Source organism: Drosophila rhopaloa, unplaced genomic scaffold (assembly GCF_018152115.1).
Source record: "Drosophila rhopaloa isolate 14029-0021.01 unplaced genomic scaffold, ASM1815211v1 contig_115, whole genome shotgun sequence".
NCBI lineage: Eukaryota > Metazoa > Arthropoda > Insecta > Diptera > Drosophilidae > Drosophila > Drosophila rhopaloa.
Window position 1 is genome coordinate 18803100 of NW_025334990.1, and position 25850 is coordinate 18828949.

General features: G+C 42.8%; 4 protein-coding genes across 7 annotated transcripts; 1 reads left to right on the top strand and 3 right to left on the bottom strand.

The window, feature by feature from the left end:
* The first annotated feature begins 279 nt into the window (after positions 1–279).
* On the top strand, positions 280–23895 carry LOC108051281 (mucin-5AC). 4 transcript variants are annotated; one of them, XM_017133340.2, is made up of 6 exons: positions 280–349; positions 1410–1964; positions 20156–21207; positions 21270–21688; positions 22075–22166; positions 22542–23895. In XM_017133340.2, the coding sequence occupies exons 2-6, from the start codon at positions 1815–1817 to the stop codon at positions 22665–22667; spliced, it is 1839 nt and encodes a 612-aa protein (XP_016988829.2). In that variant the 5' UTR covers positions 280–349; positions 1410–1814; the 3' UTR covers positions 22668–23895. The 4 variants fall into 4 exon arrangements, with proteins under 4 accessions (XP_016988829.2, XP_016988830.2, XP_016988827.2 ...); XM_017133341.2 differs by having other exon boundaries at positions 284–349; positions 1438–1964; XM_017133338.2 differs by having other exon boundaries at positions 288–1057; positions 1438–1964.
* On the bottom strand, positions 12834–17199 carry LOC108051283 (pancreatic lipase-related protein 2). The gene is made up of 6 exons (XM_017133342.1): positions 16932–17199; positions 14680–14779; positions 14446–14600; positions 13906–14376; positions 13232–13388; positions 12834–13177 (listed from the first exon to the last, which is right to left on the bottom strand). The coding sequence occupies exons 1-6, from the start codon at positions 16981–16983 to the stop codon at positions 12928–12930; spliced, it is 1185 nt and encodes a 394-aa protein (XP_016988831.1). The 5' UTR covers positions 16984–17199; the 3' UTR covers positions 12834–12927.
* On the bottom strand, positions 23686–25161 carry LOC108051181 (lysozyme 2). The gene is made up of 4 exons (XM_017133170.2): positions 25146–25161; positions 24930–25085; positions 24204–24380; positions 23686–24147 (listed from the first exon to the last, which is right to left on the bottom strand). The coding sequence occupies exons 1-4, from the start codon at positions 25159–25161 to the stop codon at positions 23888–23890; spliced, it is 609 nt and encodes a 202-aa protein (XP_016988659.2). The 3' UTR covers positions 23686–23887.
* LOC108051284 (lysozyme) lies at positions 25068–25790 on the bottom strand. Its single transcript, XM_017133343.1, has 2 exons — positions 25492–25790; positions 25068–25427 (listed from the first exon to the last, which is right to left on the bottom strand). The coding sequence occupies exons 1-2, from the start codon at positions 25733–25735 to the stop codon at positions 25192–25194; spliced, it is 480 nt and encodes a 159-aa protein (XP_016988832.1). The 5' UTR covers positions 25736–25790; the 3' UTR covers positions 25068–25191.
* Positions 25791–25850: the final 60 nt, after the last annotated feature.

A 25850-nucleotide genomic window follows, 5' to 3' on the forward strand; every position in this document is an offset into this window, starting at 1 on the left:
AACTTTGTGATTTGTTTATACGGCTCTCAGCAGTGTCATGACGTTTGCCTTTGGCCCTGTGATGGGAGAGAGCGAGGAAATTAAATAGACAAAGTGGCGGACTGAACAACAAATTGGCAACATGCTGAGGGAGGCGGAGTACGGGTCGTATACGCAATCTGTTATACCAAAAAGTCGCCGGCAATTGGCGAAGAGCGCCTGCGCCGTCCAGCCAGTGGGAAAACTATCCCAAAAAACGGCTCTGGAAAATCCTTGCAGCCAGTCGCACTCGCAGGCGCTACGGGGAAGGTTGTTCAGTACGGCGGCACACGCGGCGTATACGTAACGTGGAAAAGGACAGGATTCTTTCGTGAGTCGAGTGAAGGTGCACGGCCACGATTTGCGAAACATGGTGGCCCCTGAGTAGTTGTTGATCAATTAGAACCCCTCACCACCCAACCGACTCACCTGTTTTTCGGGTCAAAGTTGTTTGATTTCGTGCAAAAACAGTTGGCGTAAACAAAACGTGTCCAAGCACTGGAAGAGTCATCTATCGCTCTGCCTGGAAATTGCGTCAGGCTCACGCAGCTTCCATTATGGTTTCGTGGGAAACTGGCCAAGCTGCTCTGCGACATTCACCGTTCTGAGTTGGCCCCAAGTGCACGTGGGCCAGCTTTCAGTTTCGGTGCCATTTTCACCCCAAGTGCCAGGAGCAGACTTGGAGTTAGCCATAAATAAACCCATAAGGCAGCTTGTAATCAGCCAGCCAATTTAGCCGAGCCCCAAAGTGAGTGTCGAGCCCTGTGATTCGCCTTTTGTGAAACTTTCTACCGTGTAATTGAAATTAATGATCATTGTGCGGTTGACTCTGTAATTCCGGTTTCGCTGTTCGAAAATAAACGTAATGCCTTGCATTGAATTATAAAGGAACCCCGACACTTTGCTTTATTAAAGTGTCACTCTATAGGGACAAAAATATCACTCAAAGTTTGGCCGAATTCATCTCAGAAATTGATGTGTGTCAGCCAGGTGTGAAATATTGTCCAGGGAAAAGCCAATGTTCTCCTTCGAGAATCAAGTGAGAGCAGCTCGGATTTTTTTATTTATTTATACGTTTAAAACAATGAAACAATTGGTATGAGCGAATTTGAACGAATATATTATGTATGTTTTTTTTGTTTCGTTTTTACTTTTAATGCGGTATTTGCTTTTATATATTATATTTTCGCTTTGTCATTTAACATTGCCAAAATTGTTCGTTCTTTTTTAACTCGGAGGTTCTTAAGTGCAAGTTAGAAAGCTTCAATTTAATGAAAAATAAATGCAGCCTTTCATGTTTTTAGTCTACAAATGTGTATTGTTTTTTTTCATTTTTCCCCCCTTGGGATACCATAAAAAATGGCTTAATCAGAACACCCGTTTGCAGCTAGTTTGGCAATCATCGAACTCCCTTTCCAGAATGCAAAATTGATTGCAGCGCATTACGAGATATTTAAGGAACAGAAAACAGCATGCGAAGGAAAAAGAAAAGTGAAATGAAAGCGGCAAGAAACCAAACTCGACTCTAGTGCCAATTGTGCCGTGCGAAATGCAAAATGCGAAATGCTCCTAGTGCCGTGTTGTTCGTGTCCATGTTGTGATTACATAATGAGACGCTGCTGAAAGTCAAAGTCAAAGGAGAAGCAGTCCCAGTGGCCGAGCCAAGGGCCAAGTGTGTGAAAGCCAGCCAGCAATATCTCAACGCGCCGCGAGAAACCAAGCCGAAGTAAGGGAGGCCAGAAGGACGAGCATCCTTATTCACCCGCAGGACTCCGAGGAGCGAGAGCAGCCGGAGGATGCCCTTCGGCCGCAAGTCCCCGCTGGAGGCCCTCGCCCTCCCCGGCGTCATGCTCGCCTACAAGTACAGCCAGTTCCGCCAGCGCCGCCGGGAAGCCGCCAGCCGACGGGTCACCGAGCGCGAACTCTCGGCGCTGCACCATAAAATCGTGAGTACAACTTGGGGCATAGGAAAACAAAGTCATTTCTCCCTTTTGAAGCGGGCGATTTGGGCCCCCGAAAAGGATTTACGATTAGCATTAGAAGAGGGCCTTTTACGATGTCTATAACTTCTGGAGATACAATTATTTTACGATGTCTGTAACTTCGGGAGATATAATTAATTCTGCCGGCAGATAGTTGTGTTATACAAATGGGAAAAATCTAGTAAAGACAAAAGAGAGCTCTAAAAAGAGCATATTGTAACCCAAACCGAGTATTATTATAACTAATGGTTCGTTAATCACTTGTAAAAGTTTTTAATATTTTACCAAATATACACAAACAAATGTTTTTCTTCATTAAATCTTATTGGAAATTATTTATGCTCCGTTTTAAAACCTTACTTTTATTGGTAGGAGCTACAAAATAAAATTATCCCGAATAAAAATATGACAGAAAAAATACTTTTGTACACATTATCATGGGATTTTTTATAGGAAAGTCAGGGTATTTCAAAGTTCGTTCTCCATAAATGTTCTTTAATTTTTGTTTATGTACAAGTTTGGTATTTTGGCTTCTTCGCCTTCGCCTGCGACTCATAAAACGTAACGCAATAAAAGAAGCGAAACGGGAAGAAAGGAAGAAAGAGGCGGACGTTTATCAAAGACCGGCGAAAGGCGGTCGAAAGTCGGGCATCATTAGCCGCGTTTGGCAGTCCCTAAAAAAGCACACAGCTCTTGAGCCTTTTTAAAGTGCCGCTCTTCCTGCTTCTCTGTTTGTTTTTGACCCTGCCTCTCACATTTACAGCTGGCAAATAGTTTTAAAAATAAAAGGCACACACAGGCCATCAAACACATCAAAACAAGGTGAGGCCCGGCTCAGCTTATGTAGCTCGGTTTGTCATGGCCCGCAAAAGTAGGCAATAAAAAACACCATAACTTGTACGGTAGTTCACATGTGTGTGTCAGTCTAAACTTATTTGCATTTTAAGGGTCAATAAAAAGTGTACGAGGAAGCAGGAAGCCAGAGAAGAAAAAGTTTTGGAATCAAGATTTCTCTGGCCATTTGCCGCAACTTTTGGCTATTTTTATGAGATACATACTTTGATCTTGGCCACGAAACGAGCAATAAGAAAGGTTATTGATACAGTTCCAGTCGTTGATAAATATAAAGTATATTTTTTTAGATATATTTGTTTTCTAATTACCTATCCTCCTTATGCAAAATCTTTGATACACTTTTTTTAAACATTGGAATAGTTATGCACATAATTAAAAAGCCCGTAGAACCACTGAATTAATAGTTAGCAAGTCGTTTCGTACACAAGCCATATCCACAGTAATATAGTGAAAAACATTAAGTTATAAAGCCCAGTTCATTTGCATTTGCTTGTGGACCGAAATGTGCAACGCGGCCGACTGCAAAGTGCCAAGTTCACTTGGGATTTTACGAGTCTTGTTTGAAATTTATGAGTTTCAAAGCCATAGACAGCCACGCCCTCTTGCCAAACACACTCGCACTCGGCCGCACACACACATCCACAATCTCTTGTCCGCACTTGGGCACTTATATAAGAGGAGCAGCAGCAACAACAATCGCAAAGTGCACAAACAGGAAAAAAGTGCCGCCAGTAGTGAACTGGGCTCAACTGCTTTGCATAAAATCTGACGCGTGACTGTAATTTCTCAACGACGACCTTGAAAAGCAGCTCACACACGCTGGCACACGCACACCAATACCCCGACACATTAGCTAAAATGGCCAAATACACGGAAAATGCTTTTATCCAACATTAAAATTCACAAAAGCCTGGCCAGACTGCCTTTCAAAAAATGCTTTTACAATTAAATGGCCCTTGGTTGGTAATTTCGCTTACACTTTTAGATGGATGAACAGGGAATTGGGGATTCTGACTCAGACTAATTTCACAGAACTTAGTTTTAAACAAAAACTACCAAAATATTTGTATGCATTTTTTATGTCTTCATGTGTAGCAAAATTAAAAAGAATTACAATCGGGAGATTTCCCAATAATAAATATTCAGAGTCTTTAAGGGATCCTTTAACAAAATGGACTACAAATTCCTGACCGATAATTTGGAATGAAAAACAGTTAGTGTATTTAACTAAGCAAATTAAACTTGCAACTGTCTAAATGATAATGTAGTATGGAAAGGCGATTTATTTGTTTAACCGATCTAACCGACTAACACACTCTAATGACGCTAAGGAATTGTTGAAAACATTAAGATATAACTTGATTTCTGGCTATTATAAAATACGACGATAACCGTTACCAAATAGAATCAAATTGTTAAGCTACGATATCCATTACCAATTGAATTATTCCGCCTTTACCATTAAATGCATATAAGACAGTTTCTTTCGTCCAACTAAGACAAGTGGATTTATCAACATCCGAAATGAAGTTACTACTTGCTTTTCTGGCCATTTTGTGTATTAAAATGTGGAGAGAAGCGCTTCCCCTACGAAAGGCGGAAAACCTTTAATAAATTTTGTTTCACCTTATAATACATTGTTTGCCATTTATGGTTTGGTATATATATAAAGCTGTTATTGAAGAATATTACATATAATTATGTGTCTTGTAAGATGATGGGCTTCTTCACAAACTGAGTGAAAAGCGAAAATTTGTTATATAGGATTTTGTTTTTACACGTTCAAGGCCAGATCTTCACATTTTGAACTTAAAAGTAAAGCGCAGATCCGGAAACGTACACCAATATAAATCGAAATTCGACGGGTTAGGCCGAATAAGCCACAGATCCTGGTCATAAACATGGCGCAGAAGAACCTGACACATAGCGCACAAGTACTCCAGCTGAGCCAAGCTAAGCCCATGTAATCCCGCCGAGAGCAGGACCCCGCACCCATACACACACACCCACAGGCGAGCTCACCCACACAACGACACCACACGCACACTTGGTGTCGTTTCGCAATCCCCAAAAGTATGCAGCGACAAAATTGTCATTTACTTCGTGCTGAGAGAAACGGAATAGAGGGCCTAAAACGCGATATGTTATTAATGCAAATACGCATAATATATAACAAGCTGATTAGCTGAGCGCAAGGGGAATAGAGCTGGAAATGAGCCGAAAAATGGGAATGGGCTGGAGCTGACAATCCTTTCGGCGGATAAAAGGAAAACGCTGTCAAAACTAACCTCACCTCGAAAAAAGGTCGCGTGACTATCCAACATCAGCCCGAAAGAACACAAAAACCGAAAAGCCCGGAGCGAGACCTCAAAGAAGGACCTCTAACTGGACATTTTCGGTCAGGCAATAGAAATAAAATTTATAATTTACTTTGCAGAAAGGACAGCGGGCGGAAGTTGTCACCTGGCGTGGCATTGGAAAAAGGTGCAAATTAATGAAGCCCCAGTCTGCGGCAAAGGTCAAGCCATGCCCTTTGCCTGGCATTCTCCCCCTTTTTTTTTGAGCCTAAATTGAAATGTAGGCAAGCTGATACATGATTATTAGCTGCTGCAGTTCCTGCAGTCGAGTGTCCTTTGCATTTCCCTCTGTCTCCATCTCACTTGACCTCCCCCCAGCCGCCCCTTGCGCGCCACGCCCCTTTTGGGTCTTTAGCAATAAATGACCGCACAATTTGACTTGGCACTTGCAACGTGCACACAAAAATTTGGAAAAAAATCCAGCTTAGTCATCGAAATGCCAACACAGTTGGCCCAGACTGGCTTTGGGCTTGGTTTTGGTCTTTTGGTTCCCTTTGAGCTTCTTTCTGAGTTGCCTTGGCATTGGCTGGGGTTTTCGACCAACAGCTGAAAGTTGTGGAGCTATTCGGATCTAACAAAATGCATACCAAACAACTTACACAGAAAATAAATGCCTAAGCAATCAAAGAAAAACTAGATAAGTGTAGAATTTTAAATCAAATGTATATCTTGATTTTGAAGTCATTGTATTTTCCGTTAATGTAATAAGTAGGTTTATAGGGTTTTTTATAGGTTTGCAGGCTCAGATAAAAAGCTTAAGACTTTAAACTTTCGCAATAGTATTTTTTTATGTGTAAGCGGATCAAGTTTGTTAACGATTCCAGGTTGGTTTATAAAAAAATCATTTTTTTCGCTTTTTTACATTATGATTATTTCCGAAAAAACGAAAATTTTCAGCTGTGAATGCAGATTGATTCCAAATTTTATAACGAATTCAACGAGGTGTGACATTCCAACATGTGACCATTATTTCCAAGGGTTTTGATCAAAAAACAGAAATAAAAGTTGATTTTTACGGATCCCCGGATGTTGGCATTTTTGATAAGGCATTGGCATTTTATTTTACATCATCCATATTTGCCAAAAATCGTCAGATTTGAAATTTTTTAGCTGTGAATGCCATCCGATTGGAAATTTTATAACGAATTCAACGAGGTGTGACATTCCAACATGTGACCATTATTTCCAAGGGTTTTGATCAAAAAACAGAAATAAAAGTGGGTTTTTCCGGATCTCCGGATTTTGTCATTTTTGCAGAAAATCGACTAAAATTAAGTTTTTGAGCTGTGAATGCCAATTATTTTCCAGGGTTTTGATCAATAAACCGAAATAATTTGTTATGCTGACACTAAGGTAAACAGTTTTCTATTTGGCTTACATAAATTGGTGGTATATGGAATAGTAAGAAAACTTTTTAGTTAAAATAAAAGGGTATCTGAAAGTAAGTCCGATAAATGTTCTCTCTCTCTTGCTGTTCTATTGTGGTCAGCAGCACAAATATTTGGCATTGCATTTTGCCACCCGCGCGGTGGAATCGTCCGACCATAAATCAGACACAAAAAGCATTTGAAAGTAATTCCATTTTGAGTGCCGCTTGCAGTGTGCTCGACATAGCGCCTTGGGTGTCGTTCGGATCAGTTTACCCTGCGCTAAGCCAGCGCCAATCAGAAGCTGTTACTGCCACCTGCCACTTTCCACTCCACCACCACCTTCCCCTCCGTCACACTGGAAATAAATCATTAAGATCGGGCATTAGTCAATTTGATGGCCGCTGAGCCATTGCCGTTTAGCGGGAAATGGTCATCAAAGGGCGCGCGGAGGTCCCTGGATTTGGCACGCAATGCAGGAGCCGGATATCCGCTGGGTGTTTATCCAACTCCCCCTTTCCAAGAAGTAATTGAACTTTTGTGTCGCAGCAGACACGCAACTTTGCGCAGGATAATGGCAAACGATGTCGTCGCCCCTCGTCCTTTTTCCTCCGACTCCTGAAATATTCAACTTTATATGCGAAAATGTCAGCGTGTGTTGCCTTTGTCGTCTGCGAACTTCCGCCTTTCCCTGCTCCCATTGCCTCCCTTGCAATTAGAGTGCATTAAACTTTAGTGTTTACGCGCTGGGTTTGTTGTTCGCTCGGTTGCTGCCAGATTTCCTTGGGCCATCACGTGCTGCACCGAAGAAGGGTTGTGAAAAGTCCCCCGTCTCCTGTTTTCCATCCCGCCTTTTGGGGCGCGGCAATGCATTAGCGCAGGTCACGCGATGTCTGCAGCACTATACTATATGGCAGGTACACACAAGCATATAAAAAACAAGCTGGAATCAGGGTATATGGTATATTTATAAGGGGGATTTTCAATGTAGTCAGCAGACGTTTACCTTAATTGCATTGATTGGAGCATTTAGAGTGGCCAGTCGATGTAGAACACGATACGATACGAAATGTATGTGTAATTATTTTCGAAGGTTTTTCAAATTGCACTGGATTATAACCATAATTTTATGCAGAGGAAGAAATAAGCTAAAAACTAAGATCTGCTAAGACTCATATTAAGTATTTAAATCTGAATTCAATTTGGGAAAGTTAAATGGGTTAAGGCCAAAGCACTTTGTTCAATACCCATGCAGGTTACACAAGCTCACGTTCATAGATTTTAAAAACTCTTTGCTTTACCATTGTCACATTTCATTACGCGCCAGCAGAGATAAGCCCGCAAAAAGTTTTGTCCCCTGCCGAGTGGGTTCTATGCCAGAAAGAATAAATAAAATTCCAGGCAAGATAATAAAAAACGACAGGGACAGCGAAAAAAAGTGGCAGGAAAAAGTACAATTCATGGCTGTAGAAGGAACACAGGGGGCGGATGCGGAATTGGAACTGAGCCCACTGCACCAACACAATTGCGACCACACGCACACACACATACACACAATTTCGACCACGCCCACCCACCAACACCCACACACTCAAACTCCCGCCTCTGGCGATGCGTTGCGATTTTAGCCCAAGGCCAGATTTCAATTAAAATTTATTGTTTGTGCCAAAACGAAAGCGAAATAAATTGAAAAATAATAATAAATTGAAATGCGAGATTTATTTTTAAATGGCATCCAATGCAATAGTTCTTGTGGCTCATCCCCACCCCCTTCAAAACCAATCGATTTTCAACAGTTACTAAATACTCGACCCTCCACGCTAAATACACATATGTGTGTGTGTGGGAAAAGTCTCTTTACAGCCCAACACTTCATCCGGGAACTCTTCTCAATATACTGAAAAGGGCAAAGGGGGAATCCCACCACGGCCACTGAACATTCACAAAAAACGAGGAAAAACGAAAACAACTTGTTCCACACATGAGCTGCCCTGAAAGCAGCTTGGAAATATAAATAACCAAAGTGAAACTTTCAAAGGGATTGCCCCTCCTCAAAATCGCTGGTTTTTCACCTGCCCAACTGCATCAGCCCCCTCCTCTCCCCACCCCTTCCCTTCCCTCACCAACTGTCATTTTGATTTCAATGAGTTTCCATCCGAAAATGGTATCGCTTCGGTTTCACTTTGCACTTTTGTGTTAAAAGCCCTAATTACACTCTCAGCAGCCACTATCCATATACACCTACCGCCCACTGCCCACCGCCCCCTCATCCCTCCCCTCATGTGTCTAGTTGGCAAATTTGACACTTTTCTCATAATTTTGTATTGCTGGCAAACAACTATGATGCAGAGAAAGAAAAACTGAGGGTGCAATTATCACTTTTTTGAATTGGAAACAAAACTGTGTAATCCTTACAAGCAAAAAGTATTTCTCTTATTATAGTTACCTTTTTTACTACCTCTAGAACCATTAGTTAAAAAAAAGCAATATGTAATAATAATAGATAAACCATGATCCCAGCTGCTAGTACTCTAAGTCTCTATCTTAGCCTTAGTAAACAACTCTAAAATCAAAATAAATAAATTGAGGAGGTGTTTGAACAACAGAGTTTTATATATCTTTTAGTGCTTTTATTTGAACTTTTTCCAAACTGTTTTATATTTTTTCCGGTGTCCTTCGGACGAGTGTGTCCTCAGCTCCTGTGGTTTTTGTTGTTATTGTGGCCGGGGCCAGCAGCTGCACTCATGGGCTTGTGCTGCCTGTTTGTGTTGGCCAGAGGTTTGCAATTAGCCCAGAGCCTGACAATTGATGGCAGGCGGAGGATGAGCACTGGCCTCCCTGGAAGCCCATACAAGCCCTGACGCAGATTGCCTGTCCCCAATTAGTTGTCGACAGGCCATTTCTCCCCGCACACACATATTGTTTGATTTGACTTTTATGGTTTATAATTGGTTTTTAATGTGGCCGGCAATTAGCAGCGAGCAGTGAGCGGCGGGATCTAGAGCATCTTAAAGATTTAATTTGGTAGCCGCCATAAAGATGTCTCCATAAAATCGCTGGATTTATGCTCGACCATTCAGGAGTGACATGAAGAGCATATTAAATGCAATAAATTCACTTAGCAGCAGCCTGGGAAAAGCTCACATATAAACTCAGGAAAACTCACTGACACGTAAACGATGCCTGGTATAAATGCAATTTCTCTTCTTGACAATGTTTTTCCCGGCGAGCAAGCTTCAAATAAAGAAGTCAAGTGCTGGGGGATGGGTTGGAAAATGGGGGGACTTGGGTGGAAAAGTGGGGTAAGTCGTTGTGCAGACCTTAATGGAATTGTTGCCTCCACTTCGCAATTATCGGTGCATGAAAAGGAAAGTGCAGCCGCGCGATAATAAAGAACAACAGTAACACGAGCAGGAAAGTCATATGCCAGCACTTGCCCACAGAATTGAGGAGGCGAAGTAGAGAGGTGGGCGGGACCAGGAGAGTACAAAGCCCTTTATCGATTTAATTAATTTTCCTTTCCCTCAAAGCCGCCAGCAGGTGCCGAAAACTGAAAGATTGACTGACTGATTGACTGACTGACTGACTGGCTGACTGAGTGCAGTACATGCAAGCTGTTGTAGTGGGATTATGTTACATGAGGTCACCTACTTTCAGGTGTCAAAGTGCCTGGAGTAATTAAAACAGGGTTGGCAACCGATTTTTAGTTTAAACTATACTAAATCCTACCACAAATTCAAAGGATCAAGACAGTCACTGCTTCTTTTGTATTTCTTTGCAATTAAAATATATATTTTAATTCAAGACCTCGTTCACAAACTTGCATTAAAACGTATTCTTCTCGGTAGAATGAAAAATTACAATCAACATGCCCTTGCTTCTCATTTCTTTTACTTTACCCGCTTTTGTCTGTTATAAATGTCGTGTTTATAGCTACTTTAGATCAGTGTTAGATTAATGTGCGGACCCTTATACTGACCCTGCCTTTGTTTGGTTAACCACAGTACACACATGTGTTTAAGTTGGAGCAAACAGAACACAGACCAGTCACGGTATTAATAATCAATTCCAACCTCGATCAATCAGCAACCGCTCATTGACAGCTCCTGGAATTTCTCCTAGAACGCAGTAAAGTCCCCCTTATCCTTATCCATATCCCCGTCCTTAACCCACCTTTCCTTTCTTTTCCTTTCCAAACCTCATTAGCCAACACATTTCTGTGAGTCAGCAGCGAGTCGTTCGCACGTGTCTCGCACAGTTGTCGCCTGGTTTTCCATGGCATGCCTAGCAGCCATAGAGGGGCGGATTCGGGACACAGGGGCAGCGAGGGGTTAAGCAAGGCTAAGGAGTGTTTTTATTATTGGCCTACTTTACCTGGCCGCCCGCCGCGAAAATGTCCATAATTGACAGTCGGACTGAAATACGCTGGAAATTACGAAGGGAAATAACTGAGTGCACAATCACAGTGAATTTATTTGATTGCTCAATAGGCAAATTGAATGGTATTTATATAAAGTCCCTAGACCTTATTGCCTTATTTATCCTTGGGAATATTTTCCTAATTCTTCGAACACTAAATATTAGTAAAACGGAGTTTTTCCTTTGGCAATAATTAAACATTTAATGGTAACTATAAAAGTGTGTAATATTAATTAGTAAAGGAATATTTTATCCTTTAGATGACATTTACTTGAATATTGCCAGCTTTGTTTTAATTACTTGCAACTTTGAAGGTCTCTTAATATTATTAATTCAAATAATTATTTTTTTAATTGGCAAATGAACGAAACATTTTAAATGTACTTAGATTGTTACCCAAACCTTCCTAGCCAATTAATTTAGAAAATACTTACTACCCATTTTAACCTACAATCTTAACTAGAAATTCCAATTTGATGGCAATAATAGAGTCGTAAAAAAAGATTAGTTTTACAACCAATTACTCAAACCTTAAACACCAATCTGACACGGACTTTCATCGGTGGCTTTTTCGGGGTTTTTTCGCCCCGGGAAATGTGCAACTCTTTATCGATTCGACCAAAACCATTTAGATGTGCCCGCTCATCAAGGCCTGGCGGCCATTAAATATAAATTCGACAGGCACCGGGCCATCTGCAGTTGACCCAAAAAGCCACTCGACTGGGGACCTGTGCCAGGAGGCCGAAAACTAAAACTCACAAATCATTGAGCGGTTCGAAAGTGCAGGACGATAACTGCGATGAGTGATGGGGAAATTGCATCTGCATTCAGTTGGGCGAAAGTCTGGCTCATTAATAATGCAGCCGGCATACGGGGCTCCATTTTCCCGATCCGAGGCCCATTTACCCTTCCGGCTGGCCACACCAACTTGCACTTCCCGAGCTTCCCAACTTCCCATTTTCCGAACTGCCCAACTACCTTAACTTCCCCAACTTGCCGCGACTTCCGCTGCTCGTTAGGCGATGGCTCGTGAAATGAGCTCCGACGTTCATTGCACATTATGGCCCACGTCCTGTATGGCTTCTGTTGCTCTTTTCAGTGCTGTTATCCTTTTTTCCAGTCCTTGCATAATTACAGGCGGCGGCTGCAGCCCAAGTTAATAAACAATTTGCACTCCATGTGGCGGTGGCGCCTCCCTGGCCGCGCATTATTCGTTAATTACTTTTTAATTGCACGGGCAATAGCCCAATTTCGCTTATTCGGCCTGTCCTCGGTGCGTATACTTAATATTTTTGTTTGGTATGCATGTATTTCGGGTGTTTCTCTAAGGTTTCTCCTTGCGTCATAGGCGTATCCACTTTGCATGTCCCTCGACTCGACAGGGGTGTTCTTTTTGGGGGTTTGGGCCAACTAAATTAAATTACTTGCCTTTTAGAGCGATTGTCATGATGAGTCACGGCTAAAAATGTGCAAATTGAGCCTCCTCTGGCGCTGCCTTTTTTTTTACCATTTTTTGGGTATGACGAAGGTTCTGCTGATTGTCGCGTTGCTACCTGAATTTTCAATGAAGTTTAAAGAGAGGAGGGCATGAAGATGTGGTTTTAAATTTCCAAGAGAAAACCTTTTTAAAGGCAATTACTTTTACTCTAAAGACACTTTTAAGAAGCGTACCTGCAAAGTCATGATTGGAACTCCTTTCCAATTTTATCAAACTATCCTCCGTTTCAACTATTCATACCTAAGGATATTTATTTAAACGGCTTACAAATGGCCTGATTACGTGCTAGAAATACTTAAAGGGAAGATCACAAGAACTGTTGCCCACGAATGCAACATAAATCTCATCCGATGCTGGAGGACTCTCTAGGGAATGGGTAATCGCCCCGCATCCCCGCAACCCCTCATCCTTCGAAAACTGTGCAAATGCCATCACGTCAGTGGGAACCTGTCAATGTTGTTGCTTAGCGCGTTGTTGTCCTCGTCTTCGACCTGCTCTTGCTCTTGCTCCTGCTGCTGCTGGCCCAGGACCCACCGACTGACAGATGGCTGCCTGGTGGCATTAGGTGGCAATTTGTAGGCAATGGGCAGCCGAGGAGCCAGCGAAACAATCGCCCTCGGCCGACTGCTCCTTCCGAAGGGCTTGGCTTCGTTCGTATCCAGAAAGAAGTTGCCACGAATCCTGCAAGCGGGCTTATCAGACGGACGCGCCGAGATTGAGCGATTGCCAACTCACCTGGGATCCGCCCCCATCCCCATGTGGGCGGGGCCGCTTCCTGGCTCCCGGCAGATGCCGAACATTTCGGAGGGCTCGCATCGCTGGGCGGGGAATCCCCGGGGCTGGCCCACACTCTCCACGAAATACTCCCAGGCTCGCTGGTGACTGCAGCCAACTGCAAGAGGAGATTGGTATATTAGCTGTTAGTTGTCTTATATTAAAAATTAAATATTAAACACTAAAGAATATCTAAGATATTATTTAACTGAAATTATATGAATTATATATAAGAAAATTATTAAAACCAAAGACGTTTGTCAAGTATTATATTTATAACTTGATTTTTAGTTATTACTTGACATCAGTCCCTTATCAGATATTATTACTCTGAAATTTGTTTAATAATGTAATTAATATACTAGATGTATTGCATATTTATCGTTTTAAAAACCGTTTTTAACTAAGCCTTAAACTGTTTATATATTATATGGATATTATTTTATCGTAAAATATGATTCATAATACTTGTTTAAGTATTCATTTAAAAATCCTCGTATTAAATTATGTCTAAGATATATCTTCCAAAAAATACTTTTTATGAAGGACTTATATTAAAATCTTTGTGTCTCTTAAGCATGTTTAACCAAGTAAAAGTTAAATTTTATTAAGAAATACTCCAGTTTAGTACCCACCAATTATCCCCAGCCAGTTATTGGCAATGTTCTGCCTGGCACAGCCCGGTTGCAGGGGTCGTCCTCCATTTGGGTAGAAGTCCGCGTGGCCCATGGCCGCCGGGTTGCCCAGGAGGCCCCCATCCGTGTGGATGACGTCCACGAACCTGGCATCGCTGGGACTCAGGCGGCGGTTGGAGCTGTTGCCCTCGAAAAGGGGCAGGGCCGGATCGAGGGCCGTTATCCTGGCCAGCTTGATGCCCCACTCCTGCAGCTGCTTGCCCGCGAACCCGGCCACCTCGGCGCCCAGGCTGAAGCCAATCAGGTGGATGTACTTGGCCGGATAGCCCTTGTCCACCAGGAATCGCAGGAACCTGGCCAAATAGCGGGCCGTCACCGGCAGATTCTCCACGGCATTCGAGTACCAGGGCACCGCTGTCATCGCACTCCAGTCGATGAGGATGACATTGTACTTGCCCCGCCTGAGGAAGGCTGCAAACATGGACACGGGGTCAGGATAAATATTGGAGGGAGGAGGGCAGGCAGTCAATGTCCACTCACCGTCCTTCAGCTCCTGGCTGCTCTGCCGTTCGCCGGTGGCCGACTCCGAAAAACCGTGCAGATAGATGGCCAGCGGGTAATTGAAATTGAAATTGCTCTGCGCCAGCCGGGCATCGTCGCTCAGGTGGAGCAGTTGGGCGGCGTTGCGGTTCCGGCTGCAATGGAAGATGGCCCCAATTTTGATGGCCCCTCAATATGCATGGGCTGGGATCGGAAGGGGCGACGTTTGCTTACCTGGTGTACAGCATGAACTTTATGTCCTCGCGTTCTTTAATCGCACAGCAGGTGGAGCAGGATCCACGCGGGGCGGCGCTGTAGAAGATGGGGGAACCAGCTGGGGATTTAAGCATAAAATTAAACCGATGCCGCTTAAAAACAAACTGGAAAGAAATTATTTCCATTTTGGAAGTTTTCTTAAAACAATTTTCAATTTTAATTAAATTCTCAGATTTCAATGCTAAGCTTTTTCTTTGTATTTTACAATTAACTATTCAAAAAGCACTTGTTCATGTCTCAATTTACTATTAAATTAAATAAAATGTATAAACATGACTTTATTAATATTCAAATAAGCCGAACAAATTGCCAGCCATTAAATAACTTACAACATCCGTTGAAACTTCAAGAGGAAATCGAATTTGTCAAGTGCCAAACACGAGCAAATTTATCTAGAGCTTGGAACACAAAACTAATTGATTCATTAGCTTCATTAACTGACTGGCAACGCGTCCGAATGCCAGGTAGCCATAACCATAACATAACAATAACAATAACACACAGTAACAACAAAGACCAAAACCCAAACAAAAACAGTGGCTAAGAAAACGAAACTGGCCTAACGAAGCCCAACTTGGCCGTGAACTTGAGGGGAGTTAAATTAAATCAAGTGGAATGGTATGTAGATGTACAAGTGCTACAACAGTAGCCACAAAGACAGCACGTGACGCATACGCCGCGTGTTACGTACCAGAGGCACAAACAAAAAAAGAAAAATAAAAATAAAAACAAGTTTTCATTTCCATCAGGTTTTCGCTGTTCACACGACCAAGACTTTAATCAGTTCGATTGGTGGGTGGGTGAAACCGCCAGTGGGTCAACCACTTTGCGATTGAGATGTCAATGACGCTGCTCTGCCTTCCTTTTTCGCTCTGTTTGTTTTGCTACACATTTTTATCGCCAGTTGCGACTGCATACGGATAATACACTTGATTAGATGCCAAGTAACAATGACGATGGCCTTAGCCAATGCCGGATTCATTTGCAATTCCGTCCACTTATCACCTTCCTTTTGGCTGGCAAAAAATTATATCAACTTTTAAATGGTCTTCTATTGTGTTATGGTATTTGGGTATTTAAACAAATAAAGTACATTTAATCAGAATCTTATTAATAATATTGTTTGTTATTGTTTTTTTTAAATACTATTTTAAATATAGATTGAAGTTGAATTAATACAAAGTTGTTAAGCTAGTAGAAATAGTAGTTTATTTAGGGAAAACCATTTAAAAATCTAATAAATCTTTATTAGAAAAAATGGAAGTAATATACTTTTCAATACAATTGCTAATCTTTTTCTAATATTAATTAATCTGCAACCAAAGCTAGTAATTAAATGCCTAATTATAAGTCAGAGTATCTCAACTTCGTTTTCCGCAGTCCTTTTTATTGCTTTAATTTACTCCAAATTTTATGTATGTAGCTTAAATATCTTTTATTTATGTTAATGTGCTGGCTGCGTTGATTTTTTTGCTGCAGAGCGGAAGAGTTTGTCGCGCTTATTTATGAGGAATGTTCCGAGGTATTGCTATTTAATTTTATTTTACGTATTCTTTGTTTTGCTTTGCCTGTGGTTTCGCGACGTCATGCCGTGCATTTAATTTGTATTTCTGTTTTTTAATTATCACGCTACTAGCTTTAATTTAAATGTACGTTTGGCTGGCAGTTAATAAGCGGCTTTAAGCCGCGGTGATTGTTATGGTTGCACTCAGAACTTTACGGGTACCGGCTTTATGCTTCTAGTCGAGTGATTCCCCTACTGGCATTGAAAACGGTGTGGTTTACGCCATTAAGAATGTCGTAAAGTGCGGCACGTTATGATCTATATAAGTTGTGCGAGGAGGAAGAGACAAAGAAGGGGCTTTACAAGTGATATGCGATACATTGATGATTTGTTTGGCTAGTAAATATCTTTGTGATGGCCCATCCCCTTTCCAGCTGCCCTCCTTCACAGCTCAGTGGCCATCCAGCTGACCTGCCCCAAGTCAAATATTGCCGATGGTCAACAATTGAATCTTTTGAGTGCGCGTATCAACAAAGACGTCAGCTTGTTTGGCTTACAAGCCATTCCGCCTTGAACTTATGTGTATAGTCACGCCCCAACCGCCCACTTGGGACACGATTTTCCAGCTGACATTGAGGAGAATCAATGCTAATAGATGCCACTTTCGGTTTTAGCCTCAGTTTCCAATCACGATGTCTCAACTTACCCAGCAGAAATGCAAATACATTGCATAATGTCGAGGCGGCCGGCAACACCATGGCAAACACAATAAATTAGTTCAAATATGAAGTCAAGAGCTACGGCGATTTTCGTACAATGAACCCCCGATTTTGGGCGTGCAATTCTAATTCACTTAGGTACGCGAAAATCAACATTCAAATCGGTTTCCGCAATTGTTATATATTGTTTTATGTTTGTCTAGACATCACAAATCGCGATTACAATCGACACCAAAAACGATCTGTTCTCGACGAGCACCGAATACGGACTGAACGGTCGGAACTCCCGATCCGCCGAGCTAGACTTTCTGCCTCTGCCTCTGCCGCCGTCGACTGCGCTGCCCGCGTCGCTGCCGATCTGATAAGCAGAATTCGCGAGGCCCTAAAACGAAAGACTGAGGCAACAAACTTGTGCGCGCCTGTAAGCCATAATACGTTCCGTATTTAAATGAGTTAATCAGGCATGCAAAAGCCGGCCGAGATCGTAAAATAGATTTTCAGTTTCCTGATTGTCGCGCGTCCAACACACACCGCCCACCACCTACCACCCACTCCATGCCGGGCATTCCAAATGAGCAGGCCACCCAGGCGATCTTTGCCGGGAAAAGGCAAGCCAAAAGTTCAGCCGGATCCATCTGACAGACGGCTCACCTTGACCAGATGCGACTTTCCGTTTCAGTTCACTTATCGCCCCTCGATCGGATTCAACATCCGACAGCCTTAAGGTGGGGATACCTATTGAAAACTAATCATTATTTATCGTTAGTTCAGTTAAGCAGTAACGAATATTCCGTTAGGTATTTTGGGTGGAATTCAAAGTATTTTTAAAGTTAAATTAATATGATGATTTATTTTGTTTGCAAAATATAATTAAAAAGTTCACTTTGTTAAGGTCATTGCGAATTTTTCAGTTTCTTTTCGTTTTTTTTCTGACCCATCCCCTGCAGGTCTTTTGTTTCTGAAGGTCTGTTAGCACGCCGCTAAAATGGCCATTAATCACAGGAAAATAAAAAAGAGGATAGTAAGGGCATTAATGCTTCGATCCAACAGTTTGTGAAATTATTTTCAATGCGGGCGTGCGATTTCGCGGCTTTTTGCGCTTTCGTCTCAGCTGTCGATAAATACGCCGAATCCAGTGGCGTCTTATAGGCTATAATATCAGCGGTATACAAGTTTCATAAACTTGGAAATATCATAGAATTTAAAATTAACTAACTAATCTTTTAAGTTAAATAAAAATTAAATATTACCCTGAAATTCAAAAGAAAACCCCCTTCCACTTATTGCCAACATTCACCATGGTCGCCAAACCGGTGACCACTCAACCAGAGATCGATCAGCTGTTGTTACAGATGGCAAGAAATAATTGCAAAAAGATTCTTTGGACATTTGCGGTTGCCAATGAAACATTTGATTGATTTGCCATTGCTTGCATAAGCCCCCAAATACCAATTAAATGTATACCTTGCATGTATGCAATTAAACCGCAGAAGCCCTCGCTGGCGAACAATTTCCACGATGTTCGAAGTGGCATTGGGGAACCATCAAGTGCAAGGGCTCCGCTTCAAAGCCGCACAGTCAAGGAAAGCCATGTGTTCTAGGTTCTACATCAAGAGCAAGCCCATTAGTCGTCCCCACACTTGAAATTGTGCGAAAAAGGAAAATGGAAATACAGACGGCGAAAATAGCTTTACAACTTCCTCAAGCCTTGCCAAAATTTATGGCCCGCAAATAATAAATACAATTGGTTTTGCAACAAAGGGAGCAGCTTCCAAAAATAGTCACATTAACTATAAATAGCTTAATACGATCGTAAACCAGTTCATTCAATCAGGGCTTAAAAAGGTGCTGAATCACTAAATTAATTACCCGAGGGGATGGTCAACAATGGGTAGTTCTTATGAGTGGAAAGATTCGAAATCAATTAACGATCTGTCAGTCTGAGGTCGAACACCCAAACTGACCTCAGAAGGCGTCTATGCAGACATACAGATATTGAGATACAAACATGGCCAGAAACAAAGCAAAACACTGCTCATCAATTTGCATAATCACTCGTTGATTCGATACGAAATCAGACCGTTAGCCAATGCGTAGATTGCAATCGACTGCTAATTTAGCATCTTTAAATTTCATTTTTATTGTTCGAAGTGTCGGCTGTAAAAGATACTTTGCCGGATCTTTATGGACATGTCAAACGGCTTCTGGAAAAGGCCTTGAAAGTTGCAGCCATCATTTACAGCTAAGCAGTTGAAAGTCGACATGTCGTCATAATAGGCCAGATCAATATGTGCCTACTGTTTGGTTAATTAATACACTGCTGCTTGTGAATTTATGATGGTAAATCGAATTTATCGCCTGTCCATTCTAGCAGAAAAAACATTTTAAAACAGTTAAACACAAAAAAGGACTTAATAAAAGAAAGTCAGTTTGAAAGTTCAAGCTAAATACAAAATCTAAATCTCAGACTAAAGTCTCAGTTTTTGTAATAATAATTAAGGGTTTATACATAGCCATTGAAAAGGCTATTTTATTTTAAACTCATCCATAATACTTTTTCATACAATATAATATTTTGTGATAGAATGTCGTAAACACTTCACACAACGCCGAACTTGATCGTTTGCTTTCAAAGTTTGTTATAACTTTTTTTAAGTGTATTTAAATTTTTTCTGATTCATGAGTGCACTAAAGTATAATTCCCAAAGCTATATTTTTTTAATGACAAACATTTCCAGCAGTTCTAATAATTTAAATGCAGCTAAGCTAAGAACCATAATAAACTGGCATTTCGGAATGCTGCAAATGTGTCTTAATCATCATAAGCTTACAGATAATTGAAACAAAACGAGGGAATGTTCTTTCTTTGCTTCAATGCAATAAACTTTTAATAACCTTACCAGTTTTAAACTGCAATACAAAATCAGCTTACTGCTCACTATCCCTTCCTTGCTTTTTTCTGTTTTACTAGTTTTGTTCAGCTTAAAAGAAAACGCGAAAATGTAGGTTGATAAGCCTAGGATCTTTGGGGATTTGAAAAGTTCTGTTTTACTATATTTCGTAGTTAAGGTTTTGCTGTGCTTCACACTGCTTTCAACTGAATTATATGCATACTTTATGGATGAAAAACACAACTAGATTATAAGCACAATTCCTAGCGTACTTAAAGGCGTGCAGATTAAATCTTTTCTTCCCTTATCTATAATTTCAGGACAAGCTGCTGAGCAAACTGGAAGAGGAGAGCGAGCCGGACCCGCCCACGTCGCAGGAGGACGAGTGTGTGATCTGCATCAATGCGCGGGCCACCATGCAGACCTCTCCATGTGGCCACCGCGTCGTCTGCCGGCGGTGCTTCGTGAAGACGATCCAGAGCGCGGTGGCCCAGCGGCTGCTGCCCCTGCGCTGCGTGATCTGCCGGGCGCGGGTGAACCGGCTGACCTCGTCCTCGGGCACCTGGCGCATCCAGGAGTCGGCCAGCAGCTACTCGATGGGCGCCAAGAGCTGGGCCTCCGCCGGAGTGGCCGCCGGCGGGGTGGTGCCCTCGGCCAGCTCCTACTCGATGAACGACGCGCACAGCGGGCACCACTCGTTCCACCAGCCCACGCTGCACAAGTCGGCGGTGGGGCGGCACCATCCGCACCACCCGCCTCACTACGCCCCGCGCCCAGGATCGGCCCATGCCCGCGTGTCCCAGTCGGACAGCCTGTACTCGATGAGCTCGACGGGATCGGCGGCCTCGTCGGCCTCCGGCTACTCTCACTACTCGAAGACGTCTTCCATATCGAGCAACGGTCCCTGCTCACCGGCCTCGCCGGCCGTGGCTTCCAGCTCCCATCACCTGGCGCCGCCCTCGCCCACCACCCACCACCACCCCCATGGCCTGGCCTCGCCCACTCCCTCTGGATCCTCGGGGAGTTCCCTTTCGCCCCGCGAGAACGGCGCCTCGCACTCGCACTCCCATCATGGCGGCTGTCCCAGTGGCTGCTCCGGTGCCGTGCCGAGGAAGCCGCTGCACGCGCTCACCAACTGCTCCCCCGCACCCGCCCCCGCCTCCGGCTCCTCCTCCAGCGGCAGTGGCCACAGTGCGGGGGGCGGGAGCGGAACCAGCGGCATGATGACGCCCACGCACACGTACCCGGGTCGCAGGCACGTGAAGAACCGACTGATGGACATCCAGAACCGCCTGCCGCCCATCAAGGAGTTCCGCAGTCCGGCCAAGGTGCCGCATCCCTCGCCGGTGCACGTCAGCAATCCCAGATTTCGGTGAGTGTGGCACCTGTGTACTGGAAAGTGTTCCAGGGACTCATGTACCCCATTCCTTGCAGCTACTCCACTTACACCAAGTCCAGTGCCCACGAGCTGGCTCCGCTGCTTAGGGAGTCCGGATCGCCGCCGCCACGTCGACCCAGTCCGATGAACATCCAGCTCAGCTGCTCCCCACTGGCCCCGCCCCCTTTGAAGGCGGGCGGGGCAAGGATCTGCCCGCTGACCTCGAAGAACTCGCTGCCCAAAAACGCTTACGTGATGCCCAAGGACAAGAAGCCGCCAGCTTCTGCTCCGCAGGGGAAAGCAACTGGCACTGCCGCCAAGTCGACTCCACAGGGAGCGGGCTGCTCGAGGGCCTCTGCAGGATGTGCGGCTGCCAGTTCAGGATCAGCAGGTCCTGGACCAGCCGCCCATCCCAAGCCCACGTCAAGCTCTTCCAGTCGCAGTTTTCCGCTTTTCTCCGCCGCCAGCAATCAGAGTGAGTTTTCACTTAAGTTTATTTATTTATTATAAATGATGGAATAGTTTATAAAACTAAAGCTAACATTAAAGGTATAGTACGAGGCCTTCGACTATGTTTGTTTAAAGATGTTTAATATTACTTATTATATATAAGTTAACATACATACATTAACTTTCTAATGAGTAGCCCCAAAATATTGATGAAATTTCTAGAAATTTAAGAAAAGATTTCAAGATGAATCTAACAAACTCTGAAAGAATTTCCTTCCGAAAGAAAAACTCTTCCTTCCCAAAGAAAAACTCTTTTTGAAGGAAATTCTTTTAGAGTTCACATTTTTGGAAGTTCTAACTTTCCCTATATCACATATATTCTGTAATAATAAAGGTTAACTTATATTCCAGGAGAGAAGGCTGACAATAAGAAGAACGAGTCCGTTGAGCGCAAGAAGAAGGAGGAGAAGATCAAGCTGAAGGCCGAGAAGGAAGCCAGGAAGGTGGGTGAAATGGCAGGGAACTTTGGTGGACCCCATCCTCCTCTTTGTTTGGGAGATGCATTGTTTTCCCCCCGAAACCCCGAAGCCCCCAAACAGGCTGTGCATATTTGTATTGTTTGTAATTGGCCTCGTTCCCCTTTTTCTTTCTGCCAACTGTTTTGGAAAAGTTTTTCATTAATCGCGGGCGAAAGGGCTTAGGGAAGTGGGGGTTCGCCGAGTTCTCCTTTTGTGCCGGCAAAGCATAAATTTCCAAACTTACGAGCACGGGAGACTCATAAAGCGCGGGCAATTCCGATTTTCTTGTTTATGATTTCCACTGCATGCAAACAAAGTTATTCATTTTGCATTTCCCATTTTACATTTTCCATTTTGCAGGAGGAGAAGCGAATGGCCAAGGAGGAGGAGCGTCAGGCCAAGCTGCACGCCAAGGAGGAGAAGAAGCGGGGCAAGAAGGAGGCCAAGGAGCTGCTGTTGGCCAACGATGGGAACAGCAAGAAGTGAAGGGGGTGGAACCCGATTAGCCAGCAAAAACGCATATTTCCAGTTGCAATTCTAGCCCTAAGAACATCACCAAGTATCCAAGCCCGTACTATATCAGATCGAACCGGATCGAATTAGATCGCCATCTCTCACCACTCAACATCCCCACATGAAACGAGCTTGATTGTATTTTTAGGATAATATTTTGTCAGTTAGCCATTAATCGTTTCTATAAGTTTATAACCGAAAAGGAAAATAGCAAAGCCAAATATAAAAAAAGGAATATCTAAAACAACAGATATCTCCCTACAACTCCTTAAGAATTAACATCCTGCACAAGTCTCAATATGATTTTCTTCCATTTCAATAAAGATTTCACCATAATTTGGTATGGAAAGCCATATTTTAAATACTTTACTGTCCAGAACTCTACTAATATTTTATAAATTTCAACTGTATTAAAAATGTTTAATTGGTTTAATTAAAGAGACGCTTACTTTTCTTCTTTTAAGCTTTCCGAAAATCATGCCAATCCTTTGTATAAACGATAAACCTTTGGCAGAATCGGACACATCCACTTGATCTTAGCTTTCATTTCCCATTTAGTTTTAAGCTAAAACTTCCATTTATTTTTCCCTTGGTTTACTGACCACTTTCATAACTCTTCACAGTCTAGAGATATGATAAGAGTAAGACGATATCGCTGCCTTTCGTTCGACATTGCCTCAGTCTCAGCTCATCTGTCTCATTATCAAGTTAAAGGTTGTTGAAACGATTTCAATTTGAACAGATTCCGATGGAAATATCCGTACTAGACCTTTTTACCTTCAATTTTCCAAATACTAGACTACTAACAAGATACCCCTAATTAGAGAGAACCTCATCTCGAGATATAGAACCATGACCACATCAAGGCAAGCCAATGTTAGAGCCAAGCTTTAGCAAACGTAAGCCCGAATCCGGATATATTAATAGATATGTACTACCAGTATGTTAACATGTTGACTAACAAATTATAAAAGACGAGAGCATATTAAAGTAGTTTTCATATACCCCTCTATATATATTATATATATCTGTAACTAAATCTATAGATTCCATACCTATATTGGAAACTGTTCAAGCGGCAAACATAAGCAATGTTTCGATGTATGTATGTGTATATGTGTTACCAGGATTGTTTTAAAAACAGAAAAAGATATCCCGCAAAAGGGGAGCAAATAAGCCCAATAAAGAATCAATTATGTTAGTCCCGGCGTTTCCTTAGCTTGGACAATTTTCTTTTCTGCCAATCGCTGCTTGGCCTTCAGGCACCCATTGAAGACCTTGCCAAAGATATTGGGCAGTTCTCCCCGGCAGTTAAGATTGCCCAGCTTGTGGAGGGCTCCGAAGTCCAGGCAATCGATGTGGTCATCTCCATTGCAGTCCTGTCCGTGCTTAAACATGTAGTTCTGGACCGTGTCGGCTGCACAGTGGGGCTGATTCACGCAGTTGGTGAAGGCTGCATAAAGGAAGTTACACTTGGGTTGGTCATTCAACTGGTCAACATCAACTTACCGTCGTCGGAGAGCGCTGTATCCGTGGGCAGAGTCAGTTTTCCCGCCTCCACCCAGTAGCCCCAAGTAATCCGGAATATGCCGCATGCCCCATTCACACAAATTGCGGATGCATTGCAGCCACTCATTGTTTCACATAGACAGTCCAGGCAATCTTCCGTGACGGGTTTGTTTTTCACTAAATGCACAGAACAAAATGAGTACCAACGCCGGATAATATTTTCTTGGTTTTCAGAATATATTCGAGTAAAAGTATATTAACTACTGATTTTATTTAAATACCAAAAAAATAAATAAAACAAAATGTAAATATATATACCATACATCATATATTCTATGGTTTCTCGACTCAGTGTACAAGAAAAGTTAATTTTCTTTCTTTTCAGAATATATTTGAGTAAAAGCATATTTTTATCTTCTGATTTATTTAATTTAAATTTCAAAAAACAAATAAAACAAAATGTAAATATATATATCATATATCATAGATGCTATGGTTTCTCGACTCAGTGTACGAGAAAAGTGCAAATGGGCGGATGTAACGGCCGGGTTTATATATACTATAAGCCATCCCGACAAACTGGCTTTAGTTTACTATACAGCGAAAGCAAATGGATTACCATAATTATAGAGCAATCTCTACTACGTACTAAGCCTCAAATGGCACAGTGGTTCGACAACACACATCTCGCTGAGGTTGTTAGGTCTTATGGTCTAAGCCACTTACCCTCAGTACTGGACCCACTGTCCACCAGTAGCCACAAACAAGCCAAGCCGACGAGTAATCGAAGCATATCTGAGCTTTGATTCCGATCTAGAATAGAGACCCCGACCTTCTGCCGCCGTGTTGACCACACAACTGATCTAAGTTGGCTGCCAGCCACTTGTTTATTAATCAAAAATAACGCCTATATTAGCAATGCAATTTTCGCACATAAATTACCCGGACTCTTCCTCATAAGTTAGTTACTAAAAACTAGTTAAAGGGCTTAGTTGGCTTTCTGCCGCTTTCCATCCCGAATGGCGTTATTCAAACAGCGTTTGAAAATGTTCTCGTAGGTAAAGGGCATGTCCGCCTTGCAATTGAAAGGACCCATGTAATGAATGGCTCCGTAATCGTAGCAGTCCTCCTTCTCGTCATCGTTGCAATCCTGTCCGTACTTCACCATATAGCTCTGCAAGGTATCAGCTGCACAGTAAGGATCATTGGCGCAGTTGGTAAAAGCTGACAAGTAAAGGAGTGTTGAATGAATTATCGATTCAATTCAAAGGGCAATCCCCGTTCTTACAGCTATCCGTTAAAGGCGAATCGCCTGGTATTGTCAGTCTGCCCGAATCCACCCACTGATCCCAGGTGAGCCTGAAGATGCCACATGCCCCATTCACACACACCGCGGTGGCATTGCACCCACTCAGGGCCTCACACATACACACCAGGCATGTTTCTGTAATGGGCTTCGGGTTCTCAGCTGCCACCCATCTCCCGCCAATTGTTAGGCCGAGAAACCAGAATAGTATATGTCTATAGTGCATAGCTCAGCTGCGAGATCAGTATTCACTTCCGATTCGATGCGTACCGCGATTGTTCAGCCACTGAAACGTTTTCAGCACTGACTACTGATTTTTATTAAACACTGCTCTGAGAATT

Excerpts from the sequence above, each read along its gene's own strand:
- LOC108051281 (XM_017133340.2), top strand. The coding sequence starts at position 1,815 with ATGCCCTTCGGCCGCAAGTCCCCGCTGGAGGCCCTCGCCCTCCCCGGC. Across the intron at positions 1,965-20,155 it reads CGGCGCTGCACCATAAAATC|GACAAGCTGCTGAGCAAACT; the intron begins GTGAGTACAACT and ends CTATAATTTCAG. Across the intron at positions 21,208-21,269 it reads GTCAGCAATCCCAGATTTCG|CTACTCCACTTACACCAAGT; the intron begins GTGAGTGTGGCA and ends CATTCCTTGCAG.
- LOC108051283 (XM_017133342.1), bottom strand. The coding sequence starts at position 16,983 with ATGGTGTTGCCGGCCGCCTCGACATTATGCAATGTATTTGCATTTCTG. Across the intron at positions 14,780-16,931 it reads TGTATTTGCATTTCTGCTGG|CTGGTTCCCCCATCTTCTAC; the intron begins GTAAGTTGAGAC and ends TTAAATCCCCAG. Across the intron at positions 14,601-14,679 it reads AAGTTCATGCTGTACACCAG|CCGGAACCGCAACGCCGCCC; the intron begins GTAAGCAAACGT and ends CTTCCATTGCAG.
- LOC108051181 (XM_017133170.2), bottom strand. Across the intron at positions 24,381-24,929 it reads CAGTGGGTCCAGTACTGAGG|TGAAAAACAAACCCGTCACG; the intron begins GTAAGTGGCTTA and ends CTGTGCATTTAG. Across the intron at positions 24,148-24,203 it reads TACAGCGCTCTCCGACGACG|CCTTCACCAACTGCGTGAAT; the intron begins GTAAGTTGATGT and ends TCCTTTATGCAG.
- LOC108051284 (XM_017133343.1), bottom strand. The coding sequence starts at position 25,735 with ATGCACTATAGACATATACTATTCTGGTTTCTCGGCCTAACAATTGGC. Across the intron at positions 25,428-25,491 it reads TTCGCCTTTAACGGATAGCT|CTTTTACCAACTGCGCCAAT; the intron begins GTAAGAACGGGG and ends TTTACTTGTCAG.